Source organism: Macaca fascicularis, chromosome X (assembly GCF_037993035.2).
Source record: "Macaca fascicularis isolate 582-1 chromosome X, T2T-MFA8v1.1".
Lineage (NCBI taxonomy): Eukaryota > Metazoa > Chordata > Mammalia > Primates > Cercopithecidae > Macaca > Macaca fascicularis.
Genome location: NC_088395.1, coordinates 22134909 through 22151522, shown reverse-complemented (window position 1 = coordinate 22151522; position 16614 = coordinate 22134909). Strand labels below are relative to the sequence as shown.

The 16614-nt window shown below is 41.2% G+C and overlaps 1 protein-coding gene and 1 long non-coding RNA gene across 2 annotated transcripts in view; one reads left to right on the top strand and one right to left on the bottom strand.

Moving 5' to 3' along the window:
* The window catches only part of PHEX (phosphate regulating endopeptidase X-linked), a 231379-nt gene that overhangs the window by 5082 nt on the left and 209683 nt on the right, over positions 1 to 16614 (bottom strand). Inside the window, exon 21 of the mRNA XM_005593167.5 lies at positions 731 to 807. Within this exon, the coding sequence (XP_005593224.1) occupies positions 731 to 807 (77 nt within the window). The remainder of the gene's footprint in view (positions 1 to 730; positions 808 to 16614) is intronic.
* The window catches only part of LOC102141690 (uncharacterized), a 58282-nt gene that overhangs the window by 1924 nt on the left and 39744 nt on the right, over positions 1 to 16614 (top strand). The gene's annotated exons all lie outside the window — the stretch shown is intronic.

The window sequence follows — 16614 nt, the reverse complement described above, 5'->3', positions numbered from 1 at the left end:
TAAGACTGTAATTCATAATCCTCTTCCCTTTTTGTATAAGCTACTGTTTCAAAATATGATCCAAAGTGCAAGCCAAAATGTAGACTCTCTAACTCTAGATATAAATTATAATTGCTAAATAATACTATGTATCCTCCTTTGTGTTCAGAGCTATTTAGAAAGTGGCCATTCATTCATGTTTGCTGTTTGACTGTGTGAAAGAAGAAGAGGTATTAAAGGGGATATTCTTTACAACAAAGTAAACCATAGCTCTAGGTGTTTTAAGGCAGAGTACATCAAATCTCATCCTTGCCTAAGACAATAAAGGCTTTTTGGACCAAGAGAGTAAGCAGTTGAGTAAGTCCAATAATGCAGTTTACTGAGACTCTTTCAAAAACTGGAAGATAATGCGATGTAATACTAAAGCTATGATTTGGATTCCAAATTACCTCTGGAGTCTTGTATAGTCTCATTGGCACTTAATGTAGCACTAGACTAGAGATATGTTCAAGTACCCACCAGCAGAAATTCAGGTGAGAGAGTGCTGACTAAACCAGCTTACTACTAATGAAAGAAGATACTTAGTTTCTGTGTGGCCAGATATTTTTTGGCTGCAAAATGGAAATCATACAGTTCACAATATGCGATTTTTTTCAGATCACCTATCTGGTAGAGCCCTTGGATGGCTGGGTGGGGGAGAAAGGGGGGAGATGCACTGTTAAAAACTACCGTCACCCCTTTGCCCATTTACCTAAACTGAGGGGGACTGTGAGCACCAATTTGGACTTGTTCTCGGGCAGCTTCTGGTCTGTAGGAATTGCACCTCACCTAGAAGAGAAAAGCATCCCAACAAATGAGCTTTCATTCCAATTATGTATTTTCTACTGTCTTAAATGCTCCAAATTATACTGAAGAATAATTTTAGAATCAGTGGATGACAAACAGTTTTAGTAGATCAAATAAAACCGTCATTGGTAAGAACATCTATTATTCTGATCCCCAGAGTAGAAGATTCTATCAATGTGAATAATTTCACAATTTGAGTAAGTGAGAAAGGTTTTCAGACAAGTGCTTTAAATCAAGAGAATCGTATATGTGCCCAGGAATCCACTAGTGTATTCATTCAATGAATTTAATGTTTGAAATAGTCCTTCTCAAATTTAACCATACTCATTCAAATCAATAAAATGAATCAGCCACCCATTATTGAGGATGGTGATGAGAAGTTAGTAGTCTGCCCCTGAGTGCCTTGCTTGCTTCACCCTAGTCTGGGCCTAGGATTGATGTACACTTCTCCATCTCCTTTGAAGTTGGGCATGGCGATATGGCTTGTTCTGGCCAATGAAGTGTGAGCAGAAGCCGAAGTAATATATGTTACTTCCTGGCAGAAGCTTTAAAACCTGACAGAAGTTTTAAGAGCCTTAAGAACAATTGAAGATGCTACACTAACGGCCAGTGCACACATCCTTATCCTTCTTTTCTACTTCTGTGTTATCCACAGAAGCACATGCCAAGATACAGACTCTAAAACCCAAGTTTTGTGTCTGTTTGTTTGTTTTGACATGGAGTCTGGCTCTGTCACCCAGGATGGAGTACAATGGCACAATCTTGACTCATTGCAACCTCCACCTCCTGGTTTCAAGCGATTCTCCTGCCTCAGCCTCCCAAGTTGCTGGGATTACAGGTGCACACCACCAAGCCCAACTAATTTTTGTATTTTTTTTTATTATACTTTAAATTCCGGGGTACATGTGCAGAACGTGGAGGTTTGTTACACACGTATACATGTGCTATGGTGATTTGCTGCACCCATCAACCCGCCCTCTACATTAGGTATTTCTCCTAATGCTATCCCTCCCCTAGTCCCCCACCCCCTGACAGGCCCTGGTGTGTGATGTTCCCCTCCTTGGGTCCATGTGTTCTCATTGTTCAACTCCCATTTATGAGTGAGAAAACGTGGTGTTTGGTTTTCTGTTCTTGTGTGTGTTTGCTGACAATGATGGCTTCCAGCTTCATCCATGTCCCTGCAAAGAACATGAGCTCATTCTTCTACATGGCTGCATAGTATTCCATGGTGTGTATGTGTCACATTTTCTTTATCCAGTCTATCATTGATGGGCATTTGCATTGGTTCCTAGTCTTTGCTGTTGTGAACAGTGCTGCCATAAACCTACGTGTGCATGGCATCTTTATAGTAGAATGATTTATAATCCTTTGGGTATATACCCAGTAATGGGATTGCTGGGTCAAATGGGATTGCTGGTTCTAGATCCTTGAGGAATTGCCATACTGTCTTCCACAATGGTTGAACTAATTTACACTCCCACCAACAGTGTAAAAGTGTTCCTATTTCTCCACATCCTCTCCAGCATGTAGTTTCCTGACTTTTTAATGATTGCCATTCTAACTGGCATGAGATGGTATCTCGTTGTGGTTTATGATTTGAATTTCTCTAATGACCAGTGATAATGAGCATTTTTCATGTTTGTTGGCTGCATAAATGACTTATTTTAAGAAGTGTCTGTTCATATCCTTCACTCACTTTTTGATGGGGTTGGTTTTTTTTTTTTCTTGTAAATTTGTGTAAGTTCTTTGTAGATTCTGGGTATTAGCCCTTTCTCAGATGGGTCGATTACAAAAACTCTCTCCCATTCTCTAGGTTGCCTGTTCACTCTGATGATAGTTTCTTTTGCTGTGCAGAAGTTCTTTAATTAGACTCTATTTGTCAATTTTGGCTTTGGCTGTTTTAGACATAAAGTCCTTGCCCATGCCTATGTCCTGAATGGTATTGCCCAGGTTTTCTTCTAGGATTTTTATGGTGCTAGGTCTAACGTTTAAGTCTTTGATTCATCTTGAGTTGATTTTTTTTGTATAATGTGTAAGGAAGGGGTCCAGTTGCAGTTTTCTGCATATGGCTAGCCAGTTTTCCCAACACCATTTATTAAATACGGAATATTTTCCACATTGCTTATGTGTGTCAGGTTTGTCAAAGATCAGATGGTGGTAGATGTGTGGTGTTATTTCTGAGGCCTCCGTTCTGTTCCCTTGGTCTATATATCTGTTTTGGTACCAGTACCATGCTGTTTTGGTTACTGTAGCCTTGCAGTAAAGTTTAAAGTCAGGTAGCGTGATGCCTCCAGCTTTGTTCTTTTTGCTTAGGATTGTCTTGGTTATATGGGCCCTTTTTGGTTCCCTATGAAGTTTAACGTAGTTTTTTCGAATTCTGTGAAGAAAGTCAGTGGTAGCTTGATGGGGATAGCATTGAATCTCTAAATTACTTTGGAAAGTATGGCCATTTTCACAATATTGATTCTTCCTATCCGTGAGCATGGTATGTTCTTCCATTTGTTTGTGTCCTCTTTTATTTCCTTGAGCAGGAGTTTGTAGTTCTCCTTGAAGAGGTCCTTCACATCCCTTGTAAGTTGTATTCCTAGGTATTTTATTCTATTAGTGGCAATTGTGAATGAGAGTTCACTCATGATTTGGCTCTGTTTGTCTGTTATTGGTGTACAGGAATGCTTGTGATTTTTGCACATTGATTTTGTATCCTGAGACTTTGCTGAAGTTGCTTATCAGCTTAAGGAGATTTTGGGCTGAGACGATGGGGTTTTCTTAATATACAATCATGTCGTCCGCAAACAGAGACAATTTGACTTCCTCTCTTGCTATCTGAATACCCTTTATTTCTTTCTCTTGCCTGATTGCCCTGGCCAGAACTTCCAACACTATGTTGAATAGGAGTGGTGAGAGAGGGCATCCGTGTCTGATGCCGGTTTTCAAAGGGAATGCTTCCAGTTTTTGCCCATTCAGTATGATATTGGCTGTGAGTTTGTCATAAATAGCTCTTATTATTTTGAGATACGTTCCATCAATACCTAGTTTATTGAGAGTTTTTAGCATCAAGGGGTGTTGAATTTTGTTGAATGCCTTATTAAGATAATCGTGTGGTTTTTGTCATTGGTTCTGTGTATGTGATGGATTGTATTTATTGATTTGCATATGCTAAACCAGCCTTGCATCCCAGGTATGAAGCCAACATAAGCTTTTTGATGTGCTGCTGGATTTGGTTTGCCAGTATTTTGTTGAGTATTTTCGCATCGATGTTCATCAGGGATACTGACCTAAAATTTTCGTTTTTTGTTGTGCCTCTGCCAGATTTTGGTATCAGCATGATGCTGGCCTCATGAAATGAGTTAGGAAGGATTCCCTCTCTTTCTGTTGTTTGGAACAGTTTCAGAAGGAATGGTACCAGCTCCTCTTTGTACCTCTGGTAGAATTCGGCTGTGAATCTGTCTCATACTGGACTTTTTTTGGTTGGTAGGCTATTAATTGCTGCCTCAATTTCAGAGCCTATTATTGGTCTATTCAGGGACTCAACTTCTTCCTGGTTTAGTCTTGGGAGGGTGTATGTGTCCAGGAATTTATCCATTTCTTCTAGATTTTCTAGTTTATTTGGATAGAGGTGTTTATAGTATTCTCTGATGGTGGTGTGTATTTCTGTGGGATCGGTGGTGATATCCCCTTTATCAATCATTTTTTATTGCATCTATTTGATTCTTCTCTCTTTTATTCTTTATTAGTCTGGCTAGTAGTCTATTTTGTTGATCTTTCTGAAAAACCAGGCTCCTGGATGCACTGATTTTTTGAAGGGGTTTTCGTGTCTCTGTCTCCTTCAGTTCTGCTCCAATCTTAGTTGTTTCTTGTCTTCTGCTAGCTTTTGAATGTGTTTGCTCTTGCTTCTCTAGTTTTTTTAATTGTGATGTTAGGGTGTCAATTTTAGATCTTTCCTGCTTTCTCTTGTGGGCATTTAGTGCTATAAATTTCTCTCTACACATTGCTTCAAATGTGTCGCAGAGATTCCGGTACGTTGTGTCTTTGTTCTCATTAGTTTCAAAGAACATCTTTATTTCTGCCTTCATTTTGTTACTTACCTAATAGTCATTCAGGAGCAGGTTGTTCAGTTTCCATGTAGTTGCGGAGTTTTGAGTGAGTTTCTTAATCCTGAGTTCTAATTTGTTTGCACTGTGGTCTGAGAGATTGTTTGTTATGATTTTCGTTCTTTTGCATTTGCTAAGAAGTGTTTTACTTCCAACTATGTGGTCAGTTTTGGAATAAGTGTGATGTAGTGCTGAGAAGAATGTATATTCGGTTGATTTGGGATGTAGAGTTCTGTAGATGCCTATTAGGTCCACTTGGTCCAGAGCTGAGTTCAAGTTCTGGATATCCTTGTTACTTCTGTCTCGTTGATCTGTCTAGTGTTGACAGTGGGGTGTTAAAGTCTCCCACTGTTATTGTGTGGGAGTCTAAGTCTCTTTGTAGGTCTCTAAGAACTTGCTTTATGAATCTGGGTGCATATGCATTTAGGATAGTTAGCTCTTCTTGTTGCATTGATCCCTTTACCATTATGTAATGCTCTTCTTTGTCTCTTTTGATCTTTGTTGGTTTAAAGTCTGTTTTATCAGAGACTAGGATTGTAACCTCTGCTTTTTTGTTTGTTTTTTTGCTTTCCATTTGCTTGGTAGACCTTCCTCCATCCCTTTATTTTGAGCTTATGTGTGTCTCTGCATGTGAGATGGGTCTCCTGAATACAGCACGCTGATGGGTCTTGACTCTTTATCCAATTTGCCAGTCTGTCTTTTTTAATTGAGGCATTTAGCCCCTTTATATTTAAGGTCAATATTGTTATCTGTGAATTTGATCCTGTCATTATGATGCTACCTGGATATTTTGTCGATTAGTTGATGCAGTTTCTTCATAGTGTTGATGGTCTTTACAATTTGGTATGTTTTTGCAGTGGCTGGTACTAATAGTAGTGCTTCCTTCAAGAGTTCTTGTAAGGCAGGCCTGGCGGTGACAAAATCTCTCAGCCTTTGCTTGTCTATAAAGGATTTTATTTCTCCTTTACTGATGAAGTTTAGTTTGGCTGGATATGAAGTTGTGGGTTGAAAATTCTTTCCTTTGAGACTGTTGGATATTCGCCCCCTCTCTCTTCTGGCTTGTAGCATTTCTGGAGAGAGATCCACTGTTAGTCTGATGGGCTTCCCTTTGTGGGTAACTCGACCTGTCTCTCTGGCTGCCCTTAACATTTTTCCTTCCTTTCAACCTTGGTGAATCCGATGATTATGTGTCTTGCAGTTGCTCTTCTCGAGGAGTATCTTTGTGGCGTTCTCTGTGTTTCCTGAATTTGAATGTGGGCCTGCCTCACTAGGTTGGGGAAGTTCTCCTGAATAATATCCTGCAGAGTGTTTTCCAACTTGGTTCCATTCTCTCCATCACTTTGAGGTACACCAATCAAATGTAGATTTGATCTTTTCACATAGTACCATATTTCTTGGAAGCTTTGTTCATTTCTTTTCACTCCTTTTTCTCTAATCTTGTCTTCTCGTTTTATTTCATTGAGTTGATCTTCAATCTCTGACGTCCTTTCTTCCGCTTGATCAATTTGGCTGTTGATACTTGTGTATGCTTCACAAAGTTCTCGTGCTGTCTTTTTTAGCTCCATCAGGTCGTTTATGTTCTTCTTCTCTAAACTGGTTATTCTAGTTAGCAATTCATTTAACCTGTTTTCAAGATTCTTAGCTTCCTTGCATTGGGTTAGAACAAGCTCCTTTAGCTCGGAGCAGTTTGTTATTACCCACCTTCTGAAGCCTACTTCTATCGATTCATCAAAATCATTCTCCGTCCAGTTTTGTTCCCTTGCTGATGATCCTCGAAGGAGAAGAGGCATTCTGGTTTTTGGAATTTTCAGCCTTTTTGCACTGGTTTCTCCCCATCTTCGTGGATTTTCAGGCTCCTTTGCTGCAGGTCTGCTGGAGTTTGCTGGAGGTCCTCTCCAGACCCTGTTTGCCTGGGTATCACCAGCAAAGGCTACGATTGCTGCCTGCTCCTTCCTCTGGAAGCTTTGTCCACAGAGGGGCACCTGCCAGATGCCAGTCAGAGCTATCCCTGTATGAGATGTCTGTCGGCCCCTAATGGGAAGTGTCTCCCAGTCAGGATACATGGGAGTCAGGGACCCACTTGAGGAGGCAGTCTGACCCTTAGCAGAGCTTGACTGCTGCACTGGCTGTCAGGCAGGGACGTTTACATCTGCTGAAGCTGTGCCCACAGCTGCCCCTTCCCCCACATGCTCTGTCCCAGGGAGATGGGGGTTTTATTTATAATTCCCTGACTGGGACTGCTGCCTTTTTTTCAGAGATGCCCTGCCTAGAGAGGCAGTCTGGTCACAGTGGCCTTGCTGAGCTGCTGTGAGCTCTGCCTAGTTCAAACTTCCCAGTGGCTTTGTTTATACTGTGAGGGTAAACTGCCTAGTTCAAACTTCCCAGTGGCTTTGTTTATACTGTGAGGGTAAAACTGCCTACTCAAGCCTCAGCAATGGCAGACGCCCCTCCCAACTCTAAGCTTAAGCATCCCAGGTCAACCTCAGACTGCTGTGCTAACAGTGACAATTTCAAGCCAGTAGATCTTAGCTTGCTGTGCTCCATGGGGGTGGGACCTGCCAAGCCCTGTACTGCAGGGAATCTCCTGGTCTGCCAGTTGCGAAGACTGTGGGAAATGCACAGTATCTGGACTGGAGTGCATTCTTCCTCCTGGTACAGTCTCTCATGGATGCCCTTGGCTAGGAACGGGACATCCCCTGACCCCTTGTGCTTCTGGGGTGAAGCAATGTCCCACCCTGCTTCGGCTTGCCCTCTGTGGGCTGCACCACTGTCCAACCAGTCCCAGTGAGATGAACCAGGTACCTCAGTTGGAAATGCAGAAATCACCCACCTTCTGTGTCAGTCTCACTGGGAGCTGCAGACCAGAGCTGTTCCTATTAGGCCATCTTGCCTAATTTTTGTATTTCTTTTTTTTTGGAGAGACGGGGTTTGGCCATGTTGGCAAGGCTGGTCTCAAACTCCTGACCTCAGGCGATCCACCCACCTTGGCCTCCCAAAGTGCTGGGATTACAGGCTGTGCCCGGCCCAAAACCCAAGTTCTTGAGTAAAAACTACAAGAGCCCCACTGCTGACTCCTGTTGGACATGGAGAGTGAACAAGAAATAAACTTTTGTTGTGTTGTTTCTGCAGCATAACCTACTTTATCCTGACTTGCCATATGACTTGAGATATGATATGGTCTTTATGAATTGAACTAGGACACATAAATATGGAAAAAATATTCTAAGTGGAGGGGGAAATGGGAGCAAAGATATGTTTGAGGGGAAAGAGAACAAGACATTCAACTAGGCTGGAGTATATGGTGCATAACGGGCAGCAGTGGGAGAGGAAGGACAGTGTCAGACTTCTGAAGTCCTGAGCAGCTGGCCAGAGTGTTTAAACTATATTTAAAAGTCATTCTTGAGTAGGAAAATAATAAAATCCAGATTTTTAAAAAGATTTATCTGGCAGGGGTGTACAATGGAAGGAAGAAATTAGAGACTAGTTAGATTATTTATAGATACCAGGAAGAATGGATATCCACTAAATAAGTAGAAAATAGAATGGAAAGAAGTAGAAGGATTAGAATATCTGAGAAAAATGAGAGGTCTCAGCAACTGCAGGGATATAGAAAGCAGGAAAGGTGATATGATGTTGTTGCTTTTGATGAAGATAAACCACCAGTTACATTGGTTCTGAATTTGACTTTGAATATGTTTTGTAATGTGATTCCTTAATTTCCTCAGAAGCTGGCTAATGTGAAGTAGTTTCTGGCATTTGATTTTAACCTCTTTTCTTATATTATTTCTTCTTATACTCTTACACTATAATATAGTATTGTCTTTGCTTAATATATCACTTAAGAGACTTCGGAAAACACATTATGCCTGCTACTGTTTTCTTAGTACCTTCCCAGGAGGGAAAGTAATTTTACCCCTTATAAGCAGACTTACTTTAAAGTGCAAAAGATTGAAAAATCTCCTCATTCTGTCAGTGGGAAAAGATCCAAGATAAATTTCTCACTAGTGATATAAAATAGCTTTCCACTCCCCATCCCTCCAACCCCCCGCCAAATCTCTTTAGTTTAAAATAAATCAGATATAGTTTGGTATTATATCTGGAAACATTTCAGAATTATAAGTAACATCACTATCAATTAGTTTATTTTTTTTACAAAGAGATGTTGTGGGCTAGGATGTAAATAGTAAGAACTGATAGATCACTGTACTTTGTCCTCTAGAGCAGGGGTTAGCAAACTTTTTCTGGAAAGAGACAGATGGTAAAGATTTTAGGCTTTGAAGACTATAAGGTCCCTGTTTCAACTATTCAACTCTGCCACTGTAGCACAAAACCAGCTACAGATCATGAATAAATGAAGGAATGTGGCTGCTTTCCAATAAAACATTATTTACAAAAAGACAGCAGGCCATATTTGGCCCTAGTTTGCCAATCCCAACTCTAGAAAGTTCTATCTATGAAAACTAAAATTCTTGAACATTTGGAGAGCAGTTAGGTACTCAACTGCATAGTAATGAAAGTAAGTGTAAAAGGAGTTGAAGATAAAATAAAATAATAAGGACTGGAGTCCTTGGGAATATGTGGAGGTAATGGAACTCAATATGGATCCTAAAGGATGAAGCTTACACTGAATAATCATCTGAGGGGGAAGAGTAGGAAGGGTTGCATTATAGAAGGAGAATCAGAAGCAAAGCCAGAGAGACAGTAATGGGCATGACATTGTAGGGTAGAAGTGAGGATACTTGCCCCATTAAGGCTGAGTTTTTTTCTCACCCAATGAAGTTATGGGAAATTGAATTGGATTAGGTGGAGTTGGAAATTTGGGAAGCCAGATGGAGGTGTTTGGCTTCAATGTGGTAGGCATTTGGGAGCCACTGTAGGTCTTTCAAGCAGGTTGGTAATGAAATAAAAGTGGGATTTCAATGGTATGTAAAACAGTGGTTAAAAAAAAAATGCTGAAGTCAGATTAACATTCCATAAGGCTGTTGGGATAAACCAGAGTAGAGGATATTAAGATTATGCCTATATATGATGAGATAGGGTAATGGGGATGCTATGGACTAAATGTTTCTGTCCCCCAAAATCCTTATGTTGAAGCCCTAATCAATGTGATGGTATTAGGAGTTGGGCCTTTGGGAGGCAATTAAATCATGAGGGTGGAGCCCTCATGAATGGGATTAGTACCCATATAAGAGGCCAGAGAGCTAGCTAGCTCTTTCCACCATGTGAGGACACAGAGAAAAATTGGCTGTGTGTAACCCAGAAGAAAGCCCGCACCAGAACTCGATCCCACTAGCACTCTGATCTGAGACTTCCAGCCTCCAGAACTGTGATAAATTTGTTGTTTATAAGCCACCTAGTCTATGACACTTTTACACTTTGTTATAGCAGCCTAAACTGTCTAAAACAGGAGAGAAGATGTTGAATCTGAAAAGCACTTAAAAGTATAAAACATCGAGAAGAACTAGAAGATGGCCAAATAGGAACAGCGCCGGTCTGTAGCTCCCAGCTACATCAACGCAGAAAGTGGGTGATTCCTGCATTTCTAAGTGAGGTACCCAGTTCATCTCATTGGCACTGGTTGGACAGTGGGTGCAGGGCCACAGAAGGTGAGCCTAAGCAGGGTCTGGTTGTCACCTTACCCAGGAGGTGCAAGGGGTCAGGGAATTTTCTCCCCTACCCAAGGGAAGGCATGAGGGACTCAGCCTGAGGAACCGTGCACTCCAGTCCAGATACTGCACTTTTCTCATGGTCTTCACAACCTGCAGAACAGGAGATTCCCTCCGGTGCCTACCCCACCAGGGCCCTGGGTTTCAAGCACAAAACTGGGCGGCCGTTTGGGCAGACACTGAACTAGCTGCAGGAGATTTTTTGTTGTTCTTGTTTTTCTGTGTGTGTGGTTTTTTTGTTTGTTTGTTTGTTTGTTTTGATGCCCCAGTGGTGGTGGGAACGCCAGCAAGACAGAACCATTCACTCCCATCGAAAGCGGTGCTGAAGCCAGGGAGCCAAGTGGTCCGGCTTGGCGGGCCCCAACCCTACAGAGCCCAACAAGCTAAGATCCACTGGCTTGAAATTCTCACTGCCAGTACAGCAGCAGTCTAAGATCGACCTGGGATGCTCGAGCTTGGTGGGAGAAGAAGGGGCATCCCCCATTGCTGAGGCTTAAGTAGGTGGTTTTACCCTCACAGTGTAAATGAAGCCACTGGGAAGTTTGAACCGGGAGGAGCTCAGCAAAGCCACGGTAGCCAGACTTGCAGATGTCACCTCTCTGGGCAGGGCATCTCTGAAAAAAAGGCAACAGCCCCAGTCAGGGAATTAAAACCCCCATCTCTCTAGGACAGAGCACCTGGGGGAAGGGGTGGCTGTGGGCACAGCTTCAGCAGACTGACTTACACGTCCCTGCCTGACAGTTCTGAAGAGAGCAGCAGATCTCCCAGCACAGCGTTCGAGCTCTGCTAAAGGTCAGACTGCCTCAAGTGGGTCCCTGACCCCCGTGTATCCTGACTGGGAGACACCTCATACAGGAGAGCTCTGGCTGGCATCTGGCAGGTGCCCCTCTGGGACGAAGCTTCTGGAGGAAAGAACAGGCAGCAATTTTTGCTGTTCTGCAGCCTCTGCTGGTGATACCCAGGCAAACAGGGTCTGGAGTAGAACTCCAGCAGACCTGCAGCAGAGGAGCCTGTTTGTAAGAAGGAAAACTAACAAACGGAAAGAAATAGCACGTCCACTAAAATACCCCATCTGAAGGTCACCAACATCAAAGACCAGAGGTAGATAAATCCACAAAGATGCAGAGAAACCAGCACAAAACAGCTAAAAATTCCAAAAACCAGAACACCTCCTTGCCAGCAAGGGAACAAAATTGGACGGAGAATGATTTTGATGAAGTGACAGAAGTAGGCTTCAGAAGGTGGGTAATAACAAACTGCTCCGAGCTAAAGGAGCTTGTTCTAACCCAATGCAAGGAAGCTAAGAACCTTGAAAACAGGTTAAATCAATTGCTAACTAGAATAACCAGTTTAGAGAGCATAAACGACCTGATGGAGCTAAAAAAGACAGCACGAGAACTTTGTGAAGCATACACAAGTATCAACAGCCAAATTGATCAAGCGGAAGAAAGGACGTCAGAGATTGAAGATCAACTCAATGAAATAAAACGAGAAGACAAGATTAGAGAAAAAGGAGTGAAAAGAAATATGGTACTATGTGAAAAGACCAAATCTATGTCTTATTGCTGTACCTAAAAGTGACAGGGAGAATGAAACCAAGTTGGAAAACACTCTTCAGGATATTATCCAGGAGAACTTCCCCTCCCTAGCAAGACAGGCCCACATTCAGATTCAGGAAATAGAACACCACTAAGATACTGCTCGAGAAGAGCAGCCCAAGACACATAATAGATTCACCAAGGTTGAAAGGAAGGAAAAAGTGTTAGGGGCAGCCAGAGAGAAAGGTTGGGTTACCCACAAAGGGAAGCCCATCAGACTAACAGAGGATATCTAGGCAGAAACTCTCCAAGCCAGAAGAGAGTGAGGGCCAATACGCAACATTCTCAAGGGAAAGAATTTTCAACCAGGAATTTCATATCCAGCCAAACTAAGCTTCATAAGTGAAGGAGAAATAAAATCCTTTATAGACAAGCAAATGCTGAGAGATTTTGTCAGCACCAGGCCTGCCCTACAAGAGCTCCTAAAGGAAGGACTAAACATGGAAAGGAACAACTGGTACCAGCCACTGCAAAAACATACCAAATTGTAAAGACCATCAACACTATGAAGAAACTGCATCAACTAATGGGCAAAATAACCAGCTGGCATCATAATGACAGGGTCAAATTCACACATAATAATACTAACCTTAAATGTAAATGGGTTAAATGCTCCAATTAAAAGACCCAGACTGGCAAACTGGAAAAAGTCAAGACCCATCGGTGTACCGTATTCAGGAGACCCATCTCACGTGCAGAGACACACATAGGCTCAAAATAAAGGGATGGAGGCATATTTACCAAGCAAATGGAAAGGAAAAAGCAGAAGTGGCAATCCTAATCTCTGATAAAACAGACTTTAAATGAACAAAATCAAAAGAGACAAAGAAGAGCATTACATAATGGTAAAGGTGTCAACGCAACAAGAAGAACTAACTATCCTAAATATATATGCACACAATACAGAGCACCCAGATTCATAAAGCAAGTTCTTAGAGGCCTACAAAAAGACTTAGACTCTCACACAATAATAGTGGGAGACTTTATACCCCACTGTCAATATTAGATAAACGAGACAGAAAATTAACAAAGATATTCAGAACTTGAACTTAGCTCTGGACCAAGCGGACCTAATAGGCAATCTACAGAACTCTACACCCCAAATCAACAGAATATACATTCTTAGCACCTCATTGCACCTATTGTAAAATTGATCACATAATTTGAAGTAAAACACTTCTTAGCAAATGCAAAAGAAAGAAAATCGTAACAAACAATCTCTCAGACCACAGTGCAATCATATTAGAACTGAGGATTAAGAAACTCACTCAAAACCACACAGCTACATGGAAACTGAACAACCCTGAACAACCTGCTCCTGAATGAATACCGGGTAAATAACAAAATGAAGGCAGAACTAAAGATGCTCTTTGAAACCAATGAGAACAAAGACACAAAGTACCAGAATCTCTGGGACACATTTAAAGCCGTGTGTAGAGAGAAATTTATAGCACTAAATGCCCACAAGAGAAAACAGGAAAGATCTAAAATTGACACCCTAACATCACAATTAAAAGAACTAGAGAAACAAGAGCAAACACATTCAAAAGCTAGCAGAAGACAAGAAATAACCAAGATCAGAGCAGAACTTTAGGAGATAGACACATGAAAACCCCTTCAAAAACATCAATGCATCCAGGAGCTGTTTTTTTAAAAAGATCAACCAAATAGATGGACCACTAGCCAGACTAATAAAGAATAAAAGAGAAGAATCAAATAAATGCAATAAAAAATGATAAAGGGGATATCACCACTGATCCCACAGAAATACAAACACCTCTATGCAAATAAACTAGAAAATCTAGAAGAAATGGATAAATTCCTGGACACATACACCCTCCCAAGACTGAACCAGGAAGAAGTTGAATCCCTGAATAGACCAATAACAAGTTCTGAAATTGAGGCAGCAATTAATAGACTACCAACCAGAAAAAGTCCAGGATGAGACAGATTCACAGCCGAATTCTACCAGAGGTACAAAGAGGAGCTGGTGCCATTCCTTCTGAAACTATTCCAAACAATAGAAACAGAGGGAATCCTCCCTAACTCATTTTATGAGGCCAGCATCATCCTGATAACAAGACCTGGCAGAGGCACAACAAAAAAAGAAAATTTCAGGCCAATATCCCTGATGAACATCGATGCAAAAATCTTCAATCAAATACTGGCAAACCAAATCCAGCAGCACACCAAAAAGCTTATCCACCATGATCAAGCTGGCTTCATACCTGGGATGCAAGGATGTTTTAACATATGCAAATCAATAAACATAATCCATCACATAAACAGAACCAATGACAAAAACCACACGATTATCTCAATAGATGCAGAAAAGGCCTTTGGCAAAATTCAACACCCCTTGATGCTAAAAACTCTCAGTAAACTGGGTATTGATGGAACGTATCTCAAAATAATAAGAGCTATTTATGACAAACTCACAGCCAATATCATACTGAATGGGCAAAAACTGGAAGCATTCCCTTTGAAAACCGGCATCAGACACGGATGCCCTCTCTCACCACTCCTATTCAACATAGTGTTGGAAGTTCTGGCCAGGGCAATCAGGCAAGAGAAAGAAATAAAGGGTATTCAGATAGCAAGAGAGGAAGTCAAATTGTCTCTGTTTGCAGATGACATGATTGTATATTAAGAAAACCCCATCGTCTCAGCCCAAAATCTCCTTAAGCTGATAAGCAACTTCAGCAAAGTCTCAGGATACAAAATCAATGTGCAAAAATCACAAGCATTCCTGTACACCAATAACAGACAAACAGAGCCAAATCATGAGTGAACTCCCATTCACAATTGCCACTAATAGAATAAAATACTTAGGAATACAACTTACAAGGGATGTGAAGGACCTCTTCAAGGAGAACTACAAACCACTGCTCAAGGAAATAAGAGAGAACACAAATGGAAAAACATTCCATGCTCACGGATAGGAAGAATCAATATTGTGAAAATGGCCATACTTTCCAAAGTAATTTAGAGATTCAATGCTATCCCCATCAAGCTACCACTGACTTTCTTCACAGAATTCGAAAAAACTACGTTAAACTTCATAGGGAACCAAAAAGGGCCCATATAGCCAAGACAATCCTAAGCAAAAAGAACAAAGCTGGAGGCATCACACTACCTCACTTTAAACTTTACTGCAAGGCTACAGTAACCAAAACAGCATGGTACTGCTACCAAAACAGATATATAGACCAACAGAACAGAACAGAGCCCTCAGAAATAACACCACACATCTACCACCATCTGATCTTTGACACACCTAACAAAAACAAGCAATGGGGAAATGATTCCCTGTTTAATAAATGGTGTTGAGAAAACTGGCTCACCATATGCAGAAAACTGAAACTGCATCCCTTCCTTATACCTTATACAAAAATTAACTCAAGATAGATTAAAGACTTAAACAAACATAAGACCTAAAGCCATAAAAATCCTAGAAGAAAACCTGGGCAATACCATTCAGAATAGAGGCTTGGGCAAAGACTTCATGTCCAAAACACCAAAAGCAATGGCAACAAAAGCCAAAATTGACAAATGGAATCTAATTAAACTAAAGAACTTCTGCACAGCTGAAGAAACTATCACCGGAGTGAAGAGGCAACCTACAGAATGGGAGAAATTTTTGCAATCTATCCATTTGACAAAGGGCTAATATCCAGAATCTACAAAGAACTGAAACAAATTTACAAGAAAAAAACGAACAACCCCATCAAAAAGTGGGCAAAGGATATGAACAGACACTTCTCAAAAGAAGACATTTATGCAGCCAACAAACATATGGAAAAATGCTCATTATCACTGGGCATTAGAGAAATGCAAATCAAAACCACTATGAGATACCACCTCAAGCCTATTAGAAAAGTCAGGAAACAACAGATGCTGGAGAGGATGTAAAGAAATAGGAACGCTTTTACACTGTTGGTGGGAGTGTAAATTAGTTCAACCATTGTGGAAGACAGTATGGCAATTCCTCAAGGATCTAGAACCAGCAATCCCATTTGACCCAGCAATCCCATTACTGGGTATATACCCAAAGGATTTTAAATCATTCTACTGTAAAGATGCCATGTACCCGCATGTTTATGGCAGCACTGTTCACAATAGCAAAGACTTGGCACCAACCCAAATGTCCACCAATGACAGACTGGATAAAGAAAATGTGGCACATATACACCATGGAATACTATGTAGCCGTAACAAAGAATGAGTTCATGTTCTTTGCAGGGACATGGATGAAGCTGGAAACCATCATTCTCAGCAAATGATCACAAAAACAGAAAACCAAACCCCCCGTGTTCTCACTCATGAGTGGTAGTTGAACAATGAAAACACATGGACACAGGGAGGGGAACATCACACACTAGGGCCTGTTGGAGGGTTGGGGGCTAGAAGAGGTATAGCATTAGGAGAAATACC